Raw genomic sequence first — 22394 nt, forward strand, 5'->3', positions numbered from 1 at the left:
CTGATATTTTACGATCTATTATGTAGTTTTAGAGTTATTTTGATGTGTCTGAATTCAAGTCTTAGATAGTTTAATTTTCGAGTAGAACTTTGTCCTTGTGGAAGCTCGAATTGACTGGGAATAATTTTATTTTTTCAAACAAATAGCAAGTACCTGTACTTACCCGTCGTGCTATAGATATGATGTACACGATTTCAACTATCATTGAAACTGTCCCCAATCAGCGTTGCAACCCCAAAGCAATGGATTCAGCGTTAATCCCGATAATTATAGACTATTTAATGTTAAGCCCATCTCAGCCCCAGATAGTAAGTCATATGTGTACCAAGTTTGGTTGAGAGGTACACTAGAATATACACATTCGTCCGTAAACTTGATCATTTTGGACATTCTCCTTTCTTCACCCGCTATAACACCCCTGCCTATTGGGACTAAACTTTGACTTATACGGCTGCGAGAGTACCACAGTTCATCACAGATACGCCGAAAACTATGGAGTCGACACATATATCGGTTGTTTTCGGTTAGTTTTACATTTCATACCCAAACACGGTTTTTTTTCGGATAGTAAATCATACTTGTATCCAGTTTCGTTAAGAGCTATGATGGAATATAAGCACATACATCCATTACCTCGGTCAGTTTGGACACTTCCTTCTTTCACCTTTCCTCACCCCTATGCGAAAAAAGTCTGAACTTAGACTTTTTAAAAATCTGCAGTGTCATTATTCATCTCAGCGACCCTTAAAACCATGCGATCAACACTATTTTCGATTATTTTTCTAGATCACCCCCTCCCAACTCTCTACGGATGCTAGGGTTGTCTCACCTCCACGAATATTATCTCTTGATAGTCATAAGTGTACCAAGTTTGGTTGAAATCACTCCAGTCACCCTATAAACTACGGATTCGACAATATTTTCGATTATTTTTATAAATCGCGCCCCCTTGCTCCCCACCTCAAAGGAGGCTGAACTTGTACTTTAGAAAAGATCCGGAGTGTCACTGTTCATCTCAGCGACCCGAAAAACTATGGATTCCACACGATTTTAATATCTCACAACCCCTCCCCCTCGACCACCATACTAAAGTGGGTTGTACTTTGAATGTAAAAAATACGAAGTGTCATATTCATTCCAGTGACCCCCAAAAAGATGGATTCGACGCTGTTTCAGATAATTTTTATCTCACTTCCACCACGTCCCCAACCGCAAAGGTGGCTGAAATATGAATTTAAAAAATCCACAGTGTTAACATTCATATCAGCAACACCGAAAACTATGGATTCGACATTACTTTCGATTATTTTTATACCACACTCCCCCCTTCGACCCCCACCACAAAGGGGGCTGAACATGTATTTACAAAATGTCTTAGGTGTCACTATTCATCTCAGCGACTCCAAAAACGATGTAATGACGCTATTTGCGATTATTTTTATATCTCACCCCTCACGCCCGTACCAAAAAGGAGGCTTAACCTGTACTTAGTATATAAAATCCGGAGTGTTACTATTCATCTCAGTGACACCGAAAATTATGGATTCGACACTCTTTTCGATTATTTTTATATCTTAGTCCCCCTTTAGACCCCCACCACAAAGGGGGCTGAACATGGACTAGTAAACAATCTGGAGTGTCACTACTCATCTCAGCGACTCCGAAAACAATGGATTCGACACTATTTTTGCATATTTCTATATCTCAAACCCCTCGCCCACCGCCCACCACAAAGGGAGCTGAACATGAACTTATAAAAAATCGGAGGTGTCTCTATTCATCTCAGTGACTCCAAGATCGATAGATTCTACACTATTTTCGACTGTTTTAATATATCTCTCCCTCCTCGCCCCCGCCCCAAAGGGGGCTGAATTCAGACTTCAACAATTCCGGAGTGTCACTATTCATGTCAGGAACCCCGGAAACGATTGATTCGTTACTATTTCCGAATATTTTTATATCTCACCCCCCCCCCCCCTCCACCAACAGGCTGACCTTGGATTTGTAAACAATCTGGAGTTGTCACTATTCATCTCAGTGACCCTGAAAACTATGCATTCAACACTATTTTGGTTATCTTTATCTCACTTCCCGCACGCACCCCACCCCAGGCTGAACTTCGAATTTTAAAAATCCGCAGTGTCACTATTCACCTCAGCGACTCCGAAAACGATGGTTTCGACAGTATTTTGGAATATTTTAATATCTCAGACCCCAAACGCCTCCCCTCTTCCACTACAAATGGGCTGAACTTGGACTTATAAAAATTCTGCAGTGTCACTATTTATCTCAGCGACCCCCAGAAAAGATGGATTCGACACTGTTTTTGATTATTTCATATCTCACACCCCCGCGCCCCCCACCACAATAGAGCTAAACTTTGTCTGATAAAAAATCTGGAGTGTCACTGTTCATCTAAGCGACCCTGAAAAGTATGGATTCGATATTAGTTCCGTTATTTTTATATACCACCACCCCCTCTCCTCCCACCTTACAGTGGCTCAACTTGGACTTTTAAAAATCTGGAGTGTCACTATACTTCTCAACGACCCCGAAAACTATAGATTCGACACTATTTTCGATTATACTTATATCTGATCCTCCTCGCCCCTCCGCGGCCCTAAGGGTGTTTGGGATGTTTTACCCCCACGCCGTTTCTCTCCTGATACTATGTCATAAGTGTACCAAGTTTGGATGAAATCGCTTCGATGGTTTAGGAGGAGATGTAATACATACATACGTACGTACATACATACAACGACATATTTATGTTGATAATGACTTTTATGGGTTGCCCGCCTGGCGGCCATGATTATTAATTCATTAATGCGTAGTTAGCCGGTTCGAGTCCTGTTGGTCGAGAAACTTTTCAACATCAGAATCTTCGTCCGTCGGATGGTGACGATAAGCCTTGAGCAGACCCCACGGCACTATTCGTCAAGAGCAGGCTACGTGCCGGCACGGGGTTTCACCCTCTCCCTTCCTACTATCATACATCACGTCATTCATTTCATTTCGTTAACACCTCTGATGAGTTTGACGTCAGGAATGGCATCCGGTCATAAAAACCCGTCACCGGGCGAGCTGGCCGTGCGGTTAGGGGCGCGCAGCTGCGAACTTGCATCTCGGAGATAGTGGGTTCACACCCCACTGTCGGCAGACCTGAAGATGGTTTTCTGTGGTTTCTCATTTTCACACCAGGCAAATGCTGGGGAAGTACCTTAATTAAGGCCATAGCCGCTCCCTTCCCATTCCTAAGCATTCCCTATCCCATCGTCATCATAAGACCTATCTCTGTCGGAGCGACGTAAAACAAATAGAAAGAAAAACCCGCCACGACAGATTCATCTCAACTCGTACCCAACACTGGACAAGACTTTTATAGGCAAATTTTTGATACCTTGGGTTACATTATTTCAATTTTCGTAGGGATCTCAAAATATTGTGAAGATGAAATACAGCCCATGTTACTCACTAGTAATGTAGCTTTCTGTTGGTGATAGAATTTTAAAAATCGCTTCTGTTTTTTTTTTTTTTTTTTTTGAGTTTATCCATTATAAACAAGTATACAAACATGAAATTTTTTATGTTGATAATATTAGTAGAGATATAAATTTAAGTACCGGGAATGGTCAAAAAGGGGGGAACAATGGTTGTATAGTACTCATTTTAAAGAGATAAAAGCTAAATTAGGAAATGAACTCAGTGCACGAAGCTCAACGTACGGACTTGCAGCGGTAGTCAGATTTTGTACGACGAATAGAGGAGGGTAGATTTCCTGAGATAATAATGGACTCTCACTCGGCCATGTAGGGTAAGAAACAATGGTTAGACTCAGTCGGACAAGTTACTACCACTAACATAATTGTATATGTATGTAAACATCAACCCATATCTATGATCGATAACGTTACTTGTACACTCATGATGTTTTTCCAATATCATTAATTTACTATTTGTCTTTAGCCCCTTGTGGCTCAGAGGGTTGGACAACATTTGTGTTCTAAATTCAATTACCGATGACTTCATGAACAATTTTTATTGTAGGATAAATGAACAGAGATCCGATTTTTCGAAGATTGAAGGAATCGGACAATGTAAAGGAACAGCTTGGAAAATAAACTTCTCCTAAGGCAATACAACTTTGTCGGAGTTAAGAGAGAAGCTCGGCGTAGGTAGGTGGAGCCCATATAGAGTCTTCTGAGGTCCCATGATTGTCACCCCAAGGTCTCAGGCTGAGGAGCAAACGTACTCTCGACAGTTTGTGAACAATATAAACACTGCGGTATATTTAGCTCGTAAGGCGTGATTAGTATAGTGGATTATCTATTGGCTTTGTACGCAAACAACATAGGTTCGAATATTGGAGGGTTTTAAAACAGAATTTTGATTTTTAGAAACTCGAGGCGTCAAGGAGGGCATCTGAGAGCCGGTCAAAACCCAAAAAATAGTCAGTGTTGCTCCAGAATGGTTCTCAAAAATAAGTATAGTAAGCTAAGAATAGTTCTCGTGGTGGGGGGGATGCTAGAGCAATGGTCTGGCTATTGGACTCCCAATAAAGGGAGCCGTACTCCTGGTTTTAATTCTGGTGACTTAGGGTGGGATTTTTAGTAGCAGTCTGTGATGGCAGGAAAGGCATATTTTATTAAAATCTCTCATCAAGCCCTAGATACTCTAGATAAATTGGAAGGGGGAAGGGGAAATGCCTCTGAAAAGGAACATTGTGTTAATGATGTTTCGGTTTACTTCAAAGAATTCAGCAAGGTACGATTTATGAATGTTCAGCTATGAAATATTAACACAACTGCTACTACCTATAGATGAAAAAATCAAAATATATCTTGCAAAGATTTTTCTTTCGATATCGGATCGGTAAAGACTTTCAAAATTGTTTGAATATGTATCAAGATATTTAGATTTATCCTTTAACTTTTACAATAATATACTGCTGTACAAACCCGAGCAAACATGTTTTATTTCTACGAAATCATATTTCAAAGCGATTAACTCAACAGGTGGCAAATCTTAACAATAGAACTGCTTACGAACAGTTGTGTTTCTTCTTGAATTTGTGTTCGGAGAATGATCCATGTTTTCATTTTGTAATAGTGATTGTTGATCTATGGAACAAAACAATACGAATAAACCTTCTGAACTTTAATTAGAGGAGGAAGTCTAGAACTTAAAAGAAAGGGAAAGGCCAAGAATGGAAAATGATACTTTTCCTAGTTCTGAAAAACTAGAGTTCAAACGAATGAGAAAACGCAACATTTATGAAACACAAGTGCCTAGAAATACTGGTAGGATCAGGGAGAGCCTCACAGACATTACACGGTCACAATCTGCTAACCTTTGGAGAACTGTTTAACGTAGGGTGTCTATTAATTTAATTTGAACTTTCAAGGAAGGGTACCCAACTGTTGCCACGCACATTTTGAATCTATATAGTGCGTCGAATAGAAAACATCGAAATATGCATGTCATGCTAATTACAGCTGCAATGGGCAAGAAACATGGGAGCTACGAGCTGCCAAATATAGACTATGAGTACACATGGAGACAGGTATCCTCGTGCAGATTAGTTCAAACGCGGCTGAATATTGTAGTTGTGCGAGCAAGTTCATTCAGTAATGTTTAAATACTGAAAATAAAATACATTACGCACCCATGGCAGTTTAAGTGCAGTAGACATGAAGGTCGATAATTAATCCGTGGTCTAGACATAAACATCTTTCACAGTGAGTACATAGAATGCAGGCTGCCACACTTTAACTGTCGTATCTGTGATGATCCTTACCATACTTTTGAATGGACTGAAAACGGAAACGTCCGCGGGTTGTACCAATCCAGTACATTTTGCAGCAATCGGCTTCTTGTGAAATTTAGCATATTCTGGAACTGTCTCATTGTATAGAGAATCATCTTCATTTACTGTCCAAGAATCAACCAAAAGAATTCCACCTCCGCCGTGCAGATCCGACCATAACACGTGTTCCAGGAACACTTTCAAATCTTTTTTTTTTTTTTCATGTTTGGTGATCTGCTAGCATATGTTTTCACACTGGGGAATTGAAGTGTCATACTTGCTGTAAATTTACCACTGGGTTCCGAGACGAGAGCATATTACGGCAATGCATGCTTCATTGGAAGAAGGGTGCCATACATTTCAATAACAGGTATTATCGTGTATGAATGTGTGGTTGCTCCAACTGAACCCACGGTACCATAAATCATCTTTGGTACATTGACGGGAAGAGTTCTCCCAGAACGTAACTCTTCCCAAATTCTTGACTGATCTGCATTATTGACCTGCTCTGGTGTAAAATTATACTCCACAATGAAACGCCTTACTTCCGTAATAAACTCATCAGCTTTCTCTTCTATATCAGCGGCATCACTAACAAGTCTCCTGCCAACTTCACGCGTGATCAATGCGAGAATCACTCTTGTTTTTCTGTTGAGCCGCTGCATTCATGATTTGGAAGCTTTGAAGGTCGACGTGTTGTTTAGATAAATTTATTCCTTAAAAGACATCGCCCAGATTCGTAGCATTCGGTCGTGTATCATTCCATATTGTTTTCGCATGGCAATGAACTGATCACGTACCTCGTTATTTATTCTTTCTTGTATCAGCTTCCTGTTTCTGCCATGTCGTTTCAGCGTCTTTTCGAAGTTTTTCAAAATTGTCTTGTTTTATATTTGCCTTTCTTTTTTGCTATTACGGTAGTGAATTTGGCCCTAGGGGAGATGTCTTCGGATAGTCCGAGAGGGCACCATTGTGAAGGATAACTTCCTTTTGGTGCTTTGTCCACATTCTGTAAGCTTAAGCCAAGTAACCTTCAACAAATGTTGTTCTATTCTTCTTTAGTGGTGATGAATAATACGATGAACCACTGCTCTTGTCACTGCCACACAATGCTGGACTGCTTTCCGAAGTCGTCTCATTTTCTAGCTGTATCGCTGGTTCATCTCCAAAATGTCCGGCTCCATGGCTAAATGGTTAGCGTGCTGTCCTGTTGCCATAGGGGTCCCGGGTTCGATTCCCGGCAGGGTCGGGAATTTTAGCCGTAATTGGTTAATTCCGCTGGCACGGGGCTGGGTGTATGTGTCGTCTTCATCATCATTTCACCCTGATCACGACGCGCAGATCTCCTACGGGAGTCAAATCAGAAACAGCCGCACCTGGCGAGCCAAACTTGTCCTCGGACACTCCCGGCACTAAAAAAGCCATACGCCATTTCATTTCCAAAATCACTTTCAACATCATCTTCATCGGTGAATTCTTCATCTACCATAAGAGTTCTATACTCTTCAACAAGAGCGTTTTCATCGAGAAGCTGTTTTCTAATCCGTTCGAATATGCGATCTACCGTAGTAGTTTTTTCTCCTAAATACCGAAGAAATCCACTAACAACTTAACGACCGCAGCTGGTTTCATTGTGTAACATCCTATTCACACAACAGGTCGCATTCACCTATATATACGTAACCAGCAGACCGGCTCCGCGCTCAATGCTCCCCTCCACCTCCTTCCACTTCCAGCGGTCCATAGCTAGAGCCCTGCGCGGATATATAAAATAATATCAGTATCCGCTCCACATCCACACTTCCTTCATCCGCACCCGAATCCGAATCCGCGAATGGTTAACCGTATCCTCAAAATGGTTATCCGCGGATAATTTAAATATTTAACTACAGTATATTGTAGACATTATACTGTATAGGCTTTTGGGCTTATGCCATGTCGAGAAAAATAAGGTTGAATTCTTTACGTTTCGCAGGGAACTGTGCTCTGCCTCCTCAGAAGAATCTAGACTGTCCACGAGAAAGGCTTATTAAACAATGACTCTTTTAGACGTTATAATAGAAGTGGAAATGGTACGTTCATTTGCCACCAGATGGCTCCCAGGACGTGGCACAACGCTAGCGTTCGAAGCGGAAGCTGACCGAACCATCACAATCAGACTAAGCGGTTCACATAACGTGTGTACTTAATATATGACATTGACAGGTGAATGATATAGACACAAGCCTGAAATGAAACATCTGGCGACGAGGAACGTACGATTTTTTTTTTTTTTTTTGCTAGGGGCTTTACGTCGCACCGACACAGATAGGTCTTATGGCGACGATGGGATAGGAATGGCCTAGGAGTTGGAAGGAAACGGCCGTGGCCTTAATTAAGGTACAGCCCCAGCATTTGCCTGGTGTGAAAATGGGAAACCACGGAAAACCATCTTCAGGGCTGCCGACAGTGGGATTCGAACTCCCTATCTCCCGGATGCAAGCTCACAGCCGCGCGCCTCTACGCGCACGGCCAACTCGCCCGGTACGTACGAATTTGGAAAACACCGAGATGAAATAACAATAGTGAAGGGACAGGGAAGGGACCTACCTGCCTAAATAGCTTAAAGGCTGGCAACCAGGTATTACTTAATTGATAGCCGGTGTCCCTGTTGAAATTGTTAGGATTTCTTCGTATTTCCACAGCTTCCCGTATAATCCTGGACTTGTAGTGTCTAGTGTGGGTAAGAGATCGAGCATCTCGGAACATAACATCATGACCCGACGATAAAGCGTGCTCAGCTATTCCCGATTTGTCCGGTTGGTTGAGACGAATATTACGTTCATGTTCTTTGATACGGATACCAATGGACTTGCATGTTTGGTTTTTCACATTCATACGAGAAAAATATTTGGATCACGGTTGATTCTTTACCAGTCCTAGTTCTGTCCTATTTTGTCGTCACCATAAAAGCTGTCTGAGTTGGTCGGATGTAAAACCAAAATATTGTTAATTAAAAGCGGGTTTTTGATGTGTCGTGGATGGGTGAGGTTTTCAGCTACTGGTGGATAGGGAAATATTTCGCACATTTTTAGACAGCTCTGTATACGTCTGAGTAACCCAGATGATGTAATACGGCATATTTGAATTCAGAATGTCACTCCCGAAACTATCAGTAACTAACAATTTAGGGAGGTGCTATTATAGGTACAAGGGAGACGGAAAAACAATTGTATGTAAATCGTGACGTTCCGTACGAATGAAAGGAAGATATTTATATTTCTAAATGGTCCTTAATTATACAAGATGTAGGGAAACAACTCGAGGAGGATAGGGATAGCTGGAGTATTCAATATGAAAGGCATAAAATAAGAGACTTCAGCGTTACAGTTGTGGGGAGATGACTTTGGAGGCCAAATAAATGAGCGAATGGGCGGGGGGCGTATCACTTTACGCCAATGCATGCTTCATTAGCCGCTATGCTCATTAGTGTAGATCTTCATAAAGAATTAGACTAAAATATCTAAACACATTTCATCTAGGGAAGGTGGCGGTGGGGGCGATTATCGTTTTAAGGGTGAGCCCTTCCCGCGTCCAGGTAAGACACAGCCATAAATCCCCGACAGTCAGATGTAATCTCAGGGTATCTCATCAAACAAGAAAAATATTAAATTTTTCTTGTAGGTTAGGCTTTACGTGAATTCGGAGGAAAACGTAGGCTCCGTACGCGATAATCACCGATGAACGTCTCCATCCTATCGCATAGAAATGTAAATTCATCATCAACCGCATAATTCTAACGCAAATCGCATGATAAACACCTTACAAACTAAGTCAATCTACTTACAATTACTACAAATTACCATTCACTGTATTATAATATAATGAGAAAACATATTTATTAAACTAAGAAATCTAAGTAAGAATTGAGAACTCATGTAATTATAATCTTCCAGAACTGTTGCTCAATAATTATTCGTGAAATTCAATATTTAAGTCACCGCGGGCTTACAAAACAAAATAATATGATATAATGAATTCTCTGTTTCTGAAATGAATTCAAGTTTCCATATTTATGATCATCATTGAAAAATTAAACTAGTCATTCACATGCATCACTGTATCACAATTACATTACAATTTTAATTTATTATTTTTTTTTTTTTTTTTTTTTTTGGAATTCCACCATTTAATTTATAAATCTTCAAGTTATGAACTCTGAATTCGTTAATGTAGAATATCATTGCGAAGAACTGTATTATGACGACTGACGTGCTAAGGTTTCCATCCCTATTGCCTCTTAAATCACGGCTCCTAATATACTATCTTTTAATTTAAAATTTTAGCATGAATTATAAAACAACACTCAAAATATAAAATAATCTATTTCACTATTCTACCTAAATAATTCTTAATTTATTTCTATTCGGCTCAATATGCATTCACTCGTTGAATTTATCTCTAATATATCATATGTGCAAGTAATTCAATAAGTATCTGCGTTATGATATGTCGGTACTATGTATATACGTCGCCTCTACTATATATATCGTCTTAACATACCTCACCCTTCTCATATGTTAAGAGAATACGTCACAAAATTCATATATCTTAATATTAACAGCTGTATTCTATACTACTTCACCTCTCAAATCTCAACTATATACGAATATTCACCATCCATACCTTATTTCATGTCACTCCCGCGGTGTATTTCTTTCCCTGTGCTTGCATCGTCTAACTGATCCAATATCATTCATATCTAGCATCTACCATCCATAGATATGTCTCATGATTACCACAACTCACATTATCTTACTCAAATCAATTCATATATCTTCTTACTACCTTATACAACCTTCCATTAATTCCATTTCATCTTTCTCAATATCTACTCTCATCATTAATAACCTCCTTCATAATAATTGCAAATAGTGAGGCATAACATTCTTCTGTACGTAAATACTCCTTTACATTGATCAATTCTCTTCCAAAATTACGATGCTTAACCTTAAATACTGCGTTTGTGCATTTAACAACATTACTTTACAAGGAATAACTCGACTATATCTTTCACTTCTCACATGCGATCCACCTGTGACGTAATCTTTGACTGAATGTTTTCGCGAGATTCATAGATATTATTCACCATATGACAATCTTTGCAATCAGCTGTTATATAACTTTTCTTCCTACTCGTATTCTTAACTACCTCGTTGATCCACTTGTTCATCCATAGTCATACTTCACGAGATATCTATCTAATTATACACTAACTTAATATAGTATTACCAGCTTAAATGTAACGCACTTCACTTCACTGTTTCACTTGCACTCTTAAATACTTCACACTTAGAATACTCTATTCTAATGCATATGCCTAGCCAAATTAAGAATTATATTACTTATTATAAACACTTAGCTCGTCTTTCATCATATCAGCCGTCAGTTGCTCTCCTTCTGCTCGTCACATCGCTGGTTCATTGCCCATGGTTCGAGGTTCGGCTGGACTCCTGATCTCATCTTAGGTAGGTTCGGCTGGGCGAATTCCTCCTCTCATCTTGGGTAGGTTCAGCTGTTCGGATGATATCTCCCACCTGGTTGGTCCATCTGGATGCTTAGCAAGTCATCTTCTTCTCGGAATAACTGCCAATAAAATCAAATATTATCGAGAAGTAAATATTCATTTTAGATTCTTCTTAGAATAATATTTCATTTAAACTATTCTCTTAGTCTTCTCTTGTGTTATAATTGACCAGTTCTCTAAGTCTGCGTAAGATCACTCGTCTTGTCTTACAAAAATCTTCGAATTTAAATTATTTATTTTCTAAAATATTATTCCCTCCTCGATTTTCCTTCTAATGGAGTAATTCTCTCTTCTGGCAGGACCTAGTATTTACAGTGCACTATGTCTTCTGGTATGAGCTAGAGCAATTTTGTTACTTTCATTGACCTGTCTCTGTCTTATCCTTGGCTTTGACAATATGAAAGTGACTGAGGTATGAGCGATGCTAGTAATGCCACTTCTTGTGCAGCCAGTCCCTGGTATGAATGGTGTGAAAACGTTGCTCATAGGGTCGGTTGGTGCATGCATTTCAGTGAGCTTGGCAGACTGATATGTAATAGCAAATTCTGGCTCGGTGAGGAAAGTAACGGGAAACTACCTCGCTCCTCTTTTCCCTAGTACACCTCTTCAGTGATGCCTAGGCCATCTATGACAGCTGATGGCAGAGCTGTTGAGAATCCAACCAGCCTTAGGGCTGAAGACTGGACATACATACACACATCCTTTTCTCTTTTTACGGCCTACAGTTTATGATTCCCGAAGTATCGCTGATCTTGCGCAGGTTGTTTTGCCGTTTTCTTTTAAATTATAATAGCTTTTCTTCAGAATTTCTGCCGGAATTTTTACAATTTCCTTTCTTCTACGGAGCAACAGCAATTTGCTCCTTGTCTTCTCGAGTTCAGTTTTTCAATAATCTATTCTATTTTACTTGTTTTTTTTTTAAAACAATTCGCTTGACATTGCGCTGCTCTGCACCGCCTTTGAAATGTATTCGTTCTAAGCTAAACATGGCCTCCTATTGTATCTAAAGGTTAAGACTTTCTTGTATACTCTCTTGGGTCTGGAACATGTCCGAAAATGCAACGGGCACAAGGGAAAGTGCAACTGAACAACTATCCTCTATTAACAGTAATCAGGGGGAAAATGTGGAAGGGGTCCGACACTTCGAACAATTAAGGTATCGGTCAATGAAATACAAGGGCCACGAAGGGCACGAAAATGAGACACCCTAAGCCTCGTAAAGCTAATATCGTCGGGGTAGGAAATAACAAGAATTTTTCAAGGGAGGTCGGATAGGAAAGATGAAAGCGGGGAGCCTGGCGAAAGTAAGTGGAAGCATGCCAGAATCAGCTAGAGGAACCGTGGGCACCAACCCACGTTCCCAAGTTGAGCCCCATGGTCACCCTTTCTAGTCATCTATAACGAAAGATACAGTGGATGTTATTCTACCACCTACAATCACAGGAAAGTCGACCAAGGAAAGTCACTCTTTGAACATGTGGTCCTAATTGAATAGCCCTGCTCTGCGGTGAGTTGACGCAACACGTCCTCATGAAAAATATATTTTAGGTTGAAAATACTTCTCCATTAGCATGAACATTTTTATTAGTTTGTTTACTAGCTGACAAGGCAAAGCACCCTGTAATATCGGCTTTCGAAATTTGAACAAAATCACAAAATAACATTTCGATCTCCTTGATGAAATGGCAGTACGTAACGATATTGAAAATATATGAGTTCGATATATATTTCTTCTGGTATTTGAGGAAGCGTATTGATTCTAAATCAAATGGTAGGGAAACAGGCAAGCAGCAGTGGGTTCCAACTGCGTGTGGCGGCATATGTCTGGCCGCGAGGCGGATTGTGATTTCAGCTTATCCCCGCCCTCTCTGAGGAAGAAAGAGATAGCGAGAGGAAGAGAGGGGCGGTCCTGGCCTCACTTTTAACACTGAAAATATTGCCTCTCAGGAACTTCCGTCCGGATCGTGCAAGTTGGCGTGCATAGGCGCCAGACAGCCGCCCCCTTCCCGGCCCCCATGCCATCTCGTCTCCACGCCAATTATGCATCTCCTGGAAACTAAAATAAAAAGGAAACTTTTTTAATTTACGTAAAAGAGCAATATTTTCAATTACATCGCTCAGTTAGGATAAAGCAACGTATAAATTCGTTGCCCTGTCCGGATAGTAATTCGATCAGGAGAAAGTAATATTTACGTTAATCAGTGGTAGCGGTTCTAATTGAACTTAGACTTGTTTAATAGAAAGAGGCGCCAATTAACCTTCTCAAGTTTGTGTAACCTTCAGAGCTATCAACACATAAGTCCTATCGTCCCTGTAAATTTAAGATTATTTCATTTTAATTTGAAGTTCCAAAAATAATAATTTCGCCCGGGTACGCTGACTCAAAGCATTGTTTCATAATCTGTAAATAAATTAATTATGTATAACAGAGAATACTCCGCTTTCCCACGTTGAGTAATCGTAGACTGAAAAGTGGGGTACTATTTATTAGTATCTATAATGCAACATGGACTTCTGGTACATCAGATAAAAAGTCACCTGCAGAACATGCAAATAAATAGCATGTAGGCCTACTGTAAGTAAAAAGGTAAACCTCCTGTAGATAGACAAACTGAATTTTATTTTTGAATAGTAATATGACAGCTGAGAGATAAAGGAAATATATGAGCCAAAAATAAGCTACTATCATCAAGTATATAGCATTAAATGATTTCGTGTGGTTGGGCTAATGATTGGAATGCGTGTTACAAACTCATAAAATCTGCTGTGGAATATTGCAAATCCTTTGGAATCCAGTCACATATTTGCCAGGATGTTGCACTCTACCCTCTGAAGTGGTCGATCCAGACAATAGGGAATCATCTGTACAACCTCAAGAATTAATACATAGCATATAATTGACATGAAATTATTTCACTTCCCGTTAACCTGTAGCTTCCATTTTTCTCATCTTACTATAGGTTTCATGTTTAAATGAAAATGTATGATGGTATACTTTGCCCGAACTGTCTGGGAAGTTAAGGTTAATAGATAAAATTCCATGCTAGAATTTAGATTAGTGTTTCATATTGGTATTAAAAGAAAGTAATTGTTACAATTTATTCTAGAAGAGTCATCAGCTCATTCATTATAAGGAACCACAGAGGTCCTGCAATTGTTTAACGATGACCGTACTCCCACTGCAGAATATTGCCGCAAGACTGAGATCTTCGAACACGTTCTTGGTTCTTGTATAAGAAAAACCAGACATCACAAAATCCGGACAAAGAACACAAGTGCCGCTTCCTAGCAACGCATGGAAATTTGTATCGCCCCAGAGGGGAGCAGCTGACGGACCGACATAATCGCCATCGGATGCAGAAATAATAGTGCTGTAATCTTAGATACAACTATTAGATTCAAACTGAGCTCCAGAGAAACACAAAGAAAAGAGAGCCGACTATGGGCCAACAGGTATATTTCAAAGATTTTTTCTCTAGGCCCATAGACTTTCCTCCACAGACTGGCACCTTAAAGAAGATCACAGTATCAGTCCCAAAAAGACCGATCTTTATCTTCAGTAATCACTGCTACTGAGAAGCTACAGCAATAACAACAAAAAAAACCATGTAGATCACATTTACATTTTAAGCAACTCAAAATTTGTTCACTTTGCCTGATTGGTAACCCAGGAATCTGAGAAATGTAGGGTGAATAAACCCTAATTATTTATGCAATTTCTGGCATTAAAGCTGCTGGATTGTTAATCAGTGCCAGAGGATTTATGAGAAAAACTTTGTCAACAGTCTGCGAAATCATGTGTTGAATTGGCGCTTGCCACTTCTAAGAACTAAATTTTCTTTTTTTTTCTGATTTATCTAAAAGTAGACTACTCTAGACTGAAACAAATTTATAATATCCCGAATTCCTATTCAAAAACCCTTTCGTAATAATAATATGCAAATGTCCCTTGTTTCTCTTAATTTGTTAGCTCGCATTCCCCTTATACTGTAATATTAAATAGGTTTGCTCGTGTAGTGGTAACGGTGTAAGTCCCAGCTTGCAAAGCTTTCCGTAGAAGGGATAACATTCTACAATAATTTGTGTTAACACTATTATTTTCATCACCGTTTAAAGTCCCTTATTGGAAATATGTTGTGATGGAAAAATATTAAGTCTTTGCGGTTTTTTATCATCTGGACATAACTGCGTTTAGCAATAAATGATGAAAAGAAGTTATTTTAAATTTATTTGTTGAAACTGAATGAGAGTAACGTGCTTAAAAATAACAGAAAATGAATAACAGGTGTTATTTAAATCAATAATACTCCCAGTTCTATTAAAAGTTTAATTTTTACTATTTAAACATTATAAATCCTATTTACCTGATATCTCAGTACTTCAGTTAAATTGGCTGCACTACATACATATCAGTCAACATAATTCTCATCTATTAGGTCTACAGACGATATCTGGAACTGATTATAAAATTCTTATTACTATGGTCCTTGTATGTATTTTAACAGTTCCTCAACGCTATCTTCATGGTTATGGGGACATTTTTCGGCATATGAAAAGAAACAATCACTACTGATCTTCATTTAGGTCAGTCACCCAGGCAGATTCCCTATCTGTTGTTTTTCTAGCCTCTTCTTAAATGATTTCAAAGAAATTGGAAATGTATTGAACAACTCTCTTCTTAAGTTATTCTAATCCCTAACTCCCCTTCCTATAAACGAATATTTGCTCATATTTGTCCTCTTGAATTCCAACTTTATCTTCATATTGTGATCTTTCCTACTTTTAAAGAAACCACTCAAACTTATTCGTCTACAAATGTCGTTCCACGCAATCTTTCCGCTGACAGCTTGGAACATATCACTTAGTCGAGCAGCTCGTCTCCTTTCTCCCAAGTCTTCCCAGCCCAAACTTTGCAACATTTTTGTAACGGTACTCTTTTGTCAGAAATTACCCAGAACAAATCGAGCTGCTGATTAATTCTTCTGGCTTGGGAATATGGTGTTTGTGCTTGCCTCAACACTCTCCTCTTCAAATTTCTTCATCGACAAGATGATATCTGACGTTGCTTCACTGTCACGTTCTTCCCATTCTGTAATAGCAGCCGCGTTCTTGCTGACCGGTTCAGGCTCAACCTTTATCCCAGCTACATACGCCGACGTACGATTTTTAACTAACACAGCCTTCATGTGAATTTTCCACGTGTCAAAGTTGTCCTTTGACTAGGTCTCGATGCGCACCATACTTGAAGTGTTCATCTTCGCAGGCTATTGCTTTGCAGAAGACACTTGGCTAAATGTTCAGGGCCGATGACCTTCGATGTTAGGCCCCTTTAAACAACAAGCATCATCATCATCATCATCATCAGCTAAATGTTCAACTCAACTTCGCCAACCGTGCGCGAAACGACATTTTCACGCGTCTATTTTTCAGTGTATTTTATCACTACAATTTAATCACTTCCTGTTGAAAAGGCACGATATTTCGGAAAGTAATAAGGTCAGCACGGTTTATATTAGAATTATACTATTTATTACATACGTAAATCACAGATGGATGCAGGGATAACAATAGCCATGGAGATTACAATCGTGACGTTTCAGAATGGAAAAAGGAACTGTAGTGTGTTGGTGGCGCTACTTGATGGTGGCTCAGCCAGAGTCATATGAATATATATAAATATTCGCAACACGTATGTTGTAGTAAATAATGATGATACATTGAGGGTAAATCTGAAAGACTGAGGGAAAATTATTTCAAAGTTTTATTGTAAAGTGCCAGCTAATTACAGTTGAAGAAAATAATTTATAGTTATTAGTAATGTTCTTAATGACTGGTGAATGTTCCTATAGGTGATGATGGTGATGACGATAATAAATGTCATATTAGTGAAATAATAACCGTCTGAATTTAGTTAATATTACCCAAATATTGACTCTGGCTTGTTACGTAGAAATATTTAAATGGAAATTTCAGCAGGACTACTTGATAAGTGGTAAATGTAGTGCAATTTCTAACACTGACAGAAGAGAATTCTACAACTCCGGTCTGTGCACAAGAACAATACTAGTGACCGATTCCAAGGTTATTTTACGAATGTTTTAGTTCACATTCACTAATTTCGGGATATAACATGTGTAGGTTGAACTTGTTTACTTCGTTGTACTATTACGATAATTCTAAAGCGGATTTTTTATTTTCTTACATCGACATGAATTTAAAGTTTTTCGACCAGAATTTTATGGTGTTGGACATATGAATAGGAAGTTGTAGGTTTCATACTTGGTTATCAATTATTTAATATTACTTAATGAAATTAAATTGTATTATTATTATTATTATTATTATTATTATTATTATTATTATTATTATTATTATTATTATTATTATTATTATTATTATAAGGGCAAATCTTCAAATATGAAAGTTTTATACATATATCATGCTACCGTGTAACGCGTTGTTTAACTGTAGAATGTTACATGAAGAGAAGCGTGAAATCTACAACTCATCCATAACATTTTATCGAGAAAAGTTCAGTTAATACCTATTTAAAGCATAGTTTTGATAATTGGTGCAAGAAAGACAATGCCCATGATATGTTTTTCAATTTGATTATGAAGTGTGTCTTTACGCTATGAATGGCTCCATAAGTACATTTAGTAACCGTTTATAAAGCTAATGTACAATTCATTTGCATCATATTATATTAGCGAAACTGAAATGAATTTCTTCAGGTTTTCATATCATTCCGGTATATTGTAAATAATATGTAAGTTTATAGTGGTGAATTATGTATTAAAGTTTGTTTTAAATATAATTTAATATATTAACATAATTATATTTTTAGCTTTGTCAATCTAATCAATTAATGTTTTGTGGAGAAAACAGAATAATGTTTATTCAAAATAAATAAAAAATAAAATATTAACTCACAGGTTCAATTTAACATCTCTTTCATCGTTAATAGAAATGTTTAAATAATGAATTAAATTTTATTATTGTCCTCTAGGCAGACAAGTATTCTGATTTAAATAGAACAATCACACATCTTCCATTCCTAATGCAGTTGGGCTGTAGGAATATACCTACACTAGCTGTTCATATGAAATGCTCCTTTATTTGAACCATTTATTACATTCCAATATATCACTTGGCGTGACAATTTTCTGACAACAGATATAAATTTACAGAATTTCTTCAAACTTTTTGGACCTTTGCAATAGTGATCAACATGGGAAGTTGGGAGAAAACTTTTATTTAACTGGTGCTGTGCAAGAATCTTTTCATCTCTCTCAGGCATTTAAGTCAGTCCAATAAGGCGAGGAAACTTTCAGGGTAAAGGAACACGTGTTGTAAAATACTTTGCCGACAGCTGGTTTTCTTTTTTTCAGTGACTTCGCCAAATGGGACGGCCAGCACTCGCCTCTCTGCTGCGTTCCACCTCCTGCTCCTGGTGATTGGCTGTTATGCCGCCAGATAGCTCCACCGGCTTGGATCAGCAGCGCCACGGCTTGTGTTCAGTGTTACCAAAAAGTAGATCAAGATGGGAAACCTAAATAAAGATGAAAGAAGCTGGAGCAGCAAGAACTAGTCATGTGAAAAAAAATCATTTAAAATAGAAAAAGACATTCAAGTATAGTGTTTTTGGAAAGGTAAAATGAGAAAAAGAAAACTGTTTTTAGTTCTGTCATTTCGATGGTAGCATTATTCCTTGCCCTTTGAAGGAATAAGCAATAAAATATAGATATCTCTTGGTAACAGATAATCGCTGCTGTATTATTACGAAAATGACAGAACTGACAATCGCCAACAATGACTTAACAAGAAATAAATAAACAGTGTGTTAAGTAAACAACTTTGAGGTAGAAAGAAGAGAGGCTATTAAAGACATTTTGTTGGTCCAAAATGTTGAGAACTTTAAAACAATTAGTTTCAAAGAGAAAAATGTTGCAATTATTGTTGTACATATTTGCCTGTTGTATAGGGCAACTCATTTTTACAGTGGCTTCTAGAATTTAAGGGAAAGGAATTTGTCTAAATTAGAAACAAATACTACAGGTCTATTGTAGGAAAACTAGTAGATAAATAATAAAATGTTTAAAGCCAGCGCTTTGAAGATGCAGGCAAAATGAGACCTAGGGTGCCGTCCGCAGATCTCTTGGACGCGGACTTGCCAAACAGAAATGAGAAGTTAATGTGGACCGCTCAAAGTTTTCAAACGAAAGGAAAGAAATTATATTCATTGTTGTGATCTTACCTGTGAAATGGTGTCGATCTTAATATAAAACTCTTATAATACTGTTATCTTGCTGATTGTAATGAACTATATATTTTCTTGGCTAGTTTCTAATGGATTTAAGTTCGATTCATTGAATTTAAAGTGACAATGTAGGATTGATAAGTACGGTACCTAACACACAAAAAAAGTGAAGAATTTTCATGACTTTCTGACTTTCTAGTTCGTATATACCTTACATAGGTTACATTTAAAAGAGAAATTCACCTACCCCTTACCAGTTCCCATCTTGTGTTGAAGTACGTACTGTACATATTGAGAAACGGTAAGTGCTACAGACCCTAATTCCATTTCTGAATTCTAGCCAGATACTACTACTTATCCTTGTCCCACAATCTAGTGCCATATTCCTGTAAGTTATATGATTTTCTAGAAAAAATGATTTTCTTTTGTAAGTAATATTCATAATATGAGCTAATGCTGACACAATCTGTACCTTACCTCTATAAATATTCTTTTTTGTATAGTTCAATGCTGTTGCACCTTAATGTCTTTACATATAACATCAGTACGATCAATATTTTGTACACATTAATGCATTTCCATCATCTTGTAGGTAGATTCTTACGTGTTCCATGTTAATTTGTCAAGGAATAAGTTTGGATGTCTTGATGATGTATTTAATACAACATATTGTTTAATTTTTCTCTATATGAGAGTGGATTGTATTCCTGGAAGAAAATGTTTGAATGATAAGAAAATTATCTTAAACGAGGATTTATTTTACCGTTATGAAGTGAAATAAAATTTTGAGAAACGGGTGAAAATGAGTTTTAATTAACTCCTATGATCCAAAGAAATGTTCAATCCAACATTCCTATATTAAGGTCAGCAACGTATACAGGTTAGTAATTACAATTCACATTAATTGTCTTTATAGATGAAAAATATTGCTAAACACTGACTATTATAGAAGAATTAAAATTATTCATTGTAACACTGGTGAACAATAAATGAAACTCTTTACTCCTGAATTGAATCATCATCATAAATACCATAACAATTCTTTGAAAAGTTCAAGAACATAGCCCCTACAACAACCTGACCCTTAGCACAAATCCTAAGCACGAGATTAGGTATATCATTAAATCAGTACCTTTTTTCAATTTGCTAGACGTCGCACCAACACAGAAAGGTCTTACGGTAACGATGAGACAGGAAAGGATTAGGAGTGGGAAGGAATCGACCATGATCTTGATTAAGTTACAGCCCGAACATTTGCCTGGTATGGAAATGGGAAACCACGGAAAAAATCTTCAGTTCTGCCGAGGGTGGGATATGAAACCATCATCTCCTGAACGCAAGCTCACAGCTACGCGGCCCTAACGACCTCGGCCACCTCGCTTGGTCTCTGGTAACAGTGGATCGAGGTTGACTTTCATTAACATTCAGGTTAGAGGAGGAGTCTCTTCACATTTGTCCACGATTTCTTGTGATTTCGTGCTAAATAACCGTAAAGAGGATCAGAAAGGTATTTGAATTTTGGCGATATAAATATTTTTAATATAGCTGTCCTGATTATTCTGATATTATTCTACTCTTTTTTAGGGTATGCATTGTTTCTGGACCGTATTGTAGCGTTCATTGCTTTTATTGAGCAACAGTAAGTTAATAATGAAACTGGCTGTTTTAAAGCGAGGAGTTAAGAGTGTATGGTTTTAAGTGAAATATTTAAACATAATAATAATAATAATAATAATAATAACAATAATGATAATAATAATAATGATAATGGTAATAATAAACTACAGTCTATTAAGAATAGGAACCAAATCCAAGGGGATCGCAACAGACTGCTTAGCATTTGCCGATGGTATTTCTGTTCTCTCAAACGACATAGAAACCGCTAGAGCTCAAGTTGAAATTTTAAAGGAAATTGCCGAATAAACTGGTCTGCAGATATCGTTTGAGAAAACAGAAGTAATGAATAACATCAAAGAGGCTCCACCAAAACTCCATACAAAATACGGGGACATCACCCGAGTAGACAAATTCAAATACCTGGGTGAGATCATTATGAAAAATGGACTGAACAAAGAAGCACTTCAGGAGCGAGTACGCATACTGGAAATAGTGTACCAAACATCCCGTGCAATCTAAAACAAAAAATGCCTTTCCCAAAACACCAGCATACATCACTATGAAACAGTTCTGAAGCCAGTAGTTCTATATTCAGCCGAAATCCTGTCTCTAAATGCCAACAAAGGACTCCTTGAAGAACTGGAGAAAAAAAGAACGCAAAATTGTGAGAGGAATCTTGGGATCAAAGTACAGAAATGGAATCTATCAAAAGAGATCCAACGAGGAAGTCTACAGCAAAGTAGAGAAAATTACCCACACGATCAGAAAAAGACGGGCACGATTTTACGGTCATCTGAAAAGAATGAACGGAAGAAAGTTAACCACAATTCCCTGGTTTATAAATACCAAAGAAGACCTGCAAATGCTACATATCTCAGCTGAAGACGCCCTTAACAGAGATCTCTTCCGCAAGAAAATATTTAAGAACGGGCTAAACCGAGACGAGCAACCGAAGAGAAGACACGGTGCCCCTTGGACAGAGGAGCGTAAGCAGGCCCACTCACAAAGAATGAGGGAAATTTGAGCTCTAAAGAAGGCCCCAAGTTCAGTGTCAAATGCAACAATACTTAACGTGGTCCTTGATAGCCCCAGCGAATTATATAATAATAATAATAATAATTATAATAATAATAATAATAATAATA

General features: G+C 38.0%; 1 protein-coding gene across 1 annotated transcript in view; it reads left to right on the plus strand.

Moving 5' to 3' along the window:
* The window catches only part of LOC136859577 (uncharacterized), a 790883-nt gene extending 770458 nt beyond the window's left edge, over window positions 1–20425 (plus strand). Inside the window, exon 5 of the mRNA XM_068225810.1 lies at window positions 18764–20425. Within this exon, the coding sequence (XP_068081911.1) occupies window positions 18764–18852 (89 nt within the window). The 3' untranslated portion in view covers window positions 18853–20425. The remainder of the gene's footprint in view (window positions 1–18763) is intronic.
* Window positions 20426–22394: the final 1969 nt, after the last annotated feature.

The sequence above is a fragment of the Anabrus simplex genome, chromosome 1 (assembly GCF_040414725.1).
Source record: "Anabrus simplex isolate iqAnaSimp1 chromosome 1, ASM4041472v1, whole genome shotgun sequence".
In the NCBI taxonomy this organism is placed as follows: Eukaryota; Metazoa; Arthropoda; class Insecta; order Orthoptera; family Tettigoniidae; genus Anabrus; species Anabrus simplex.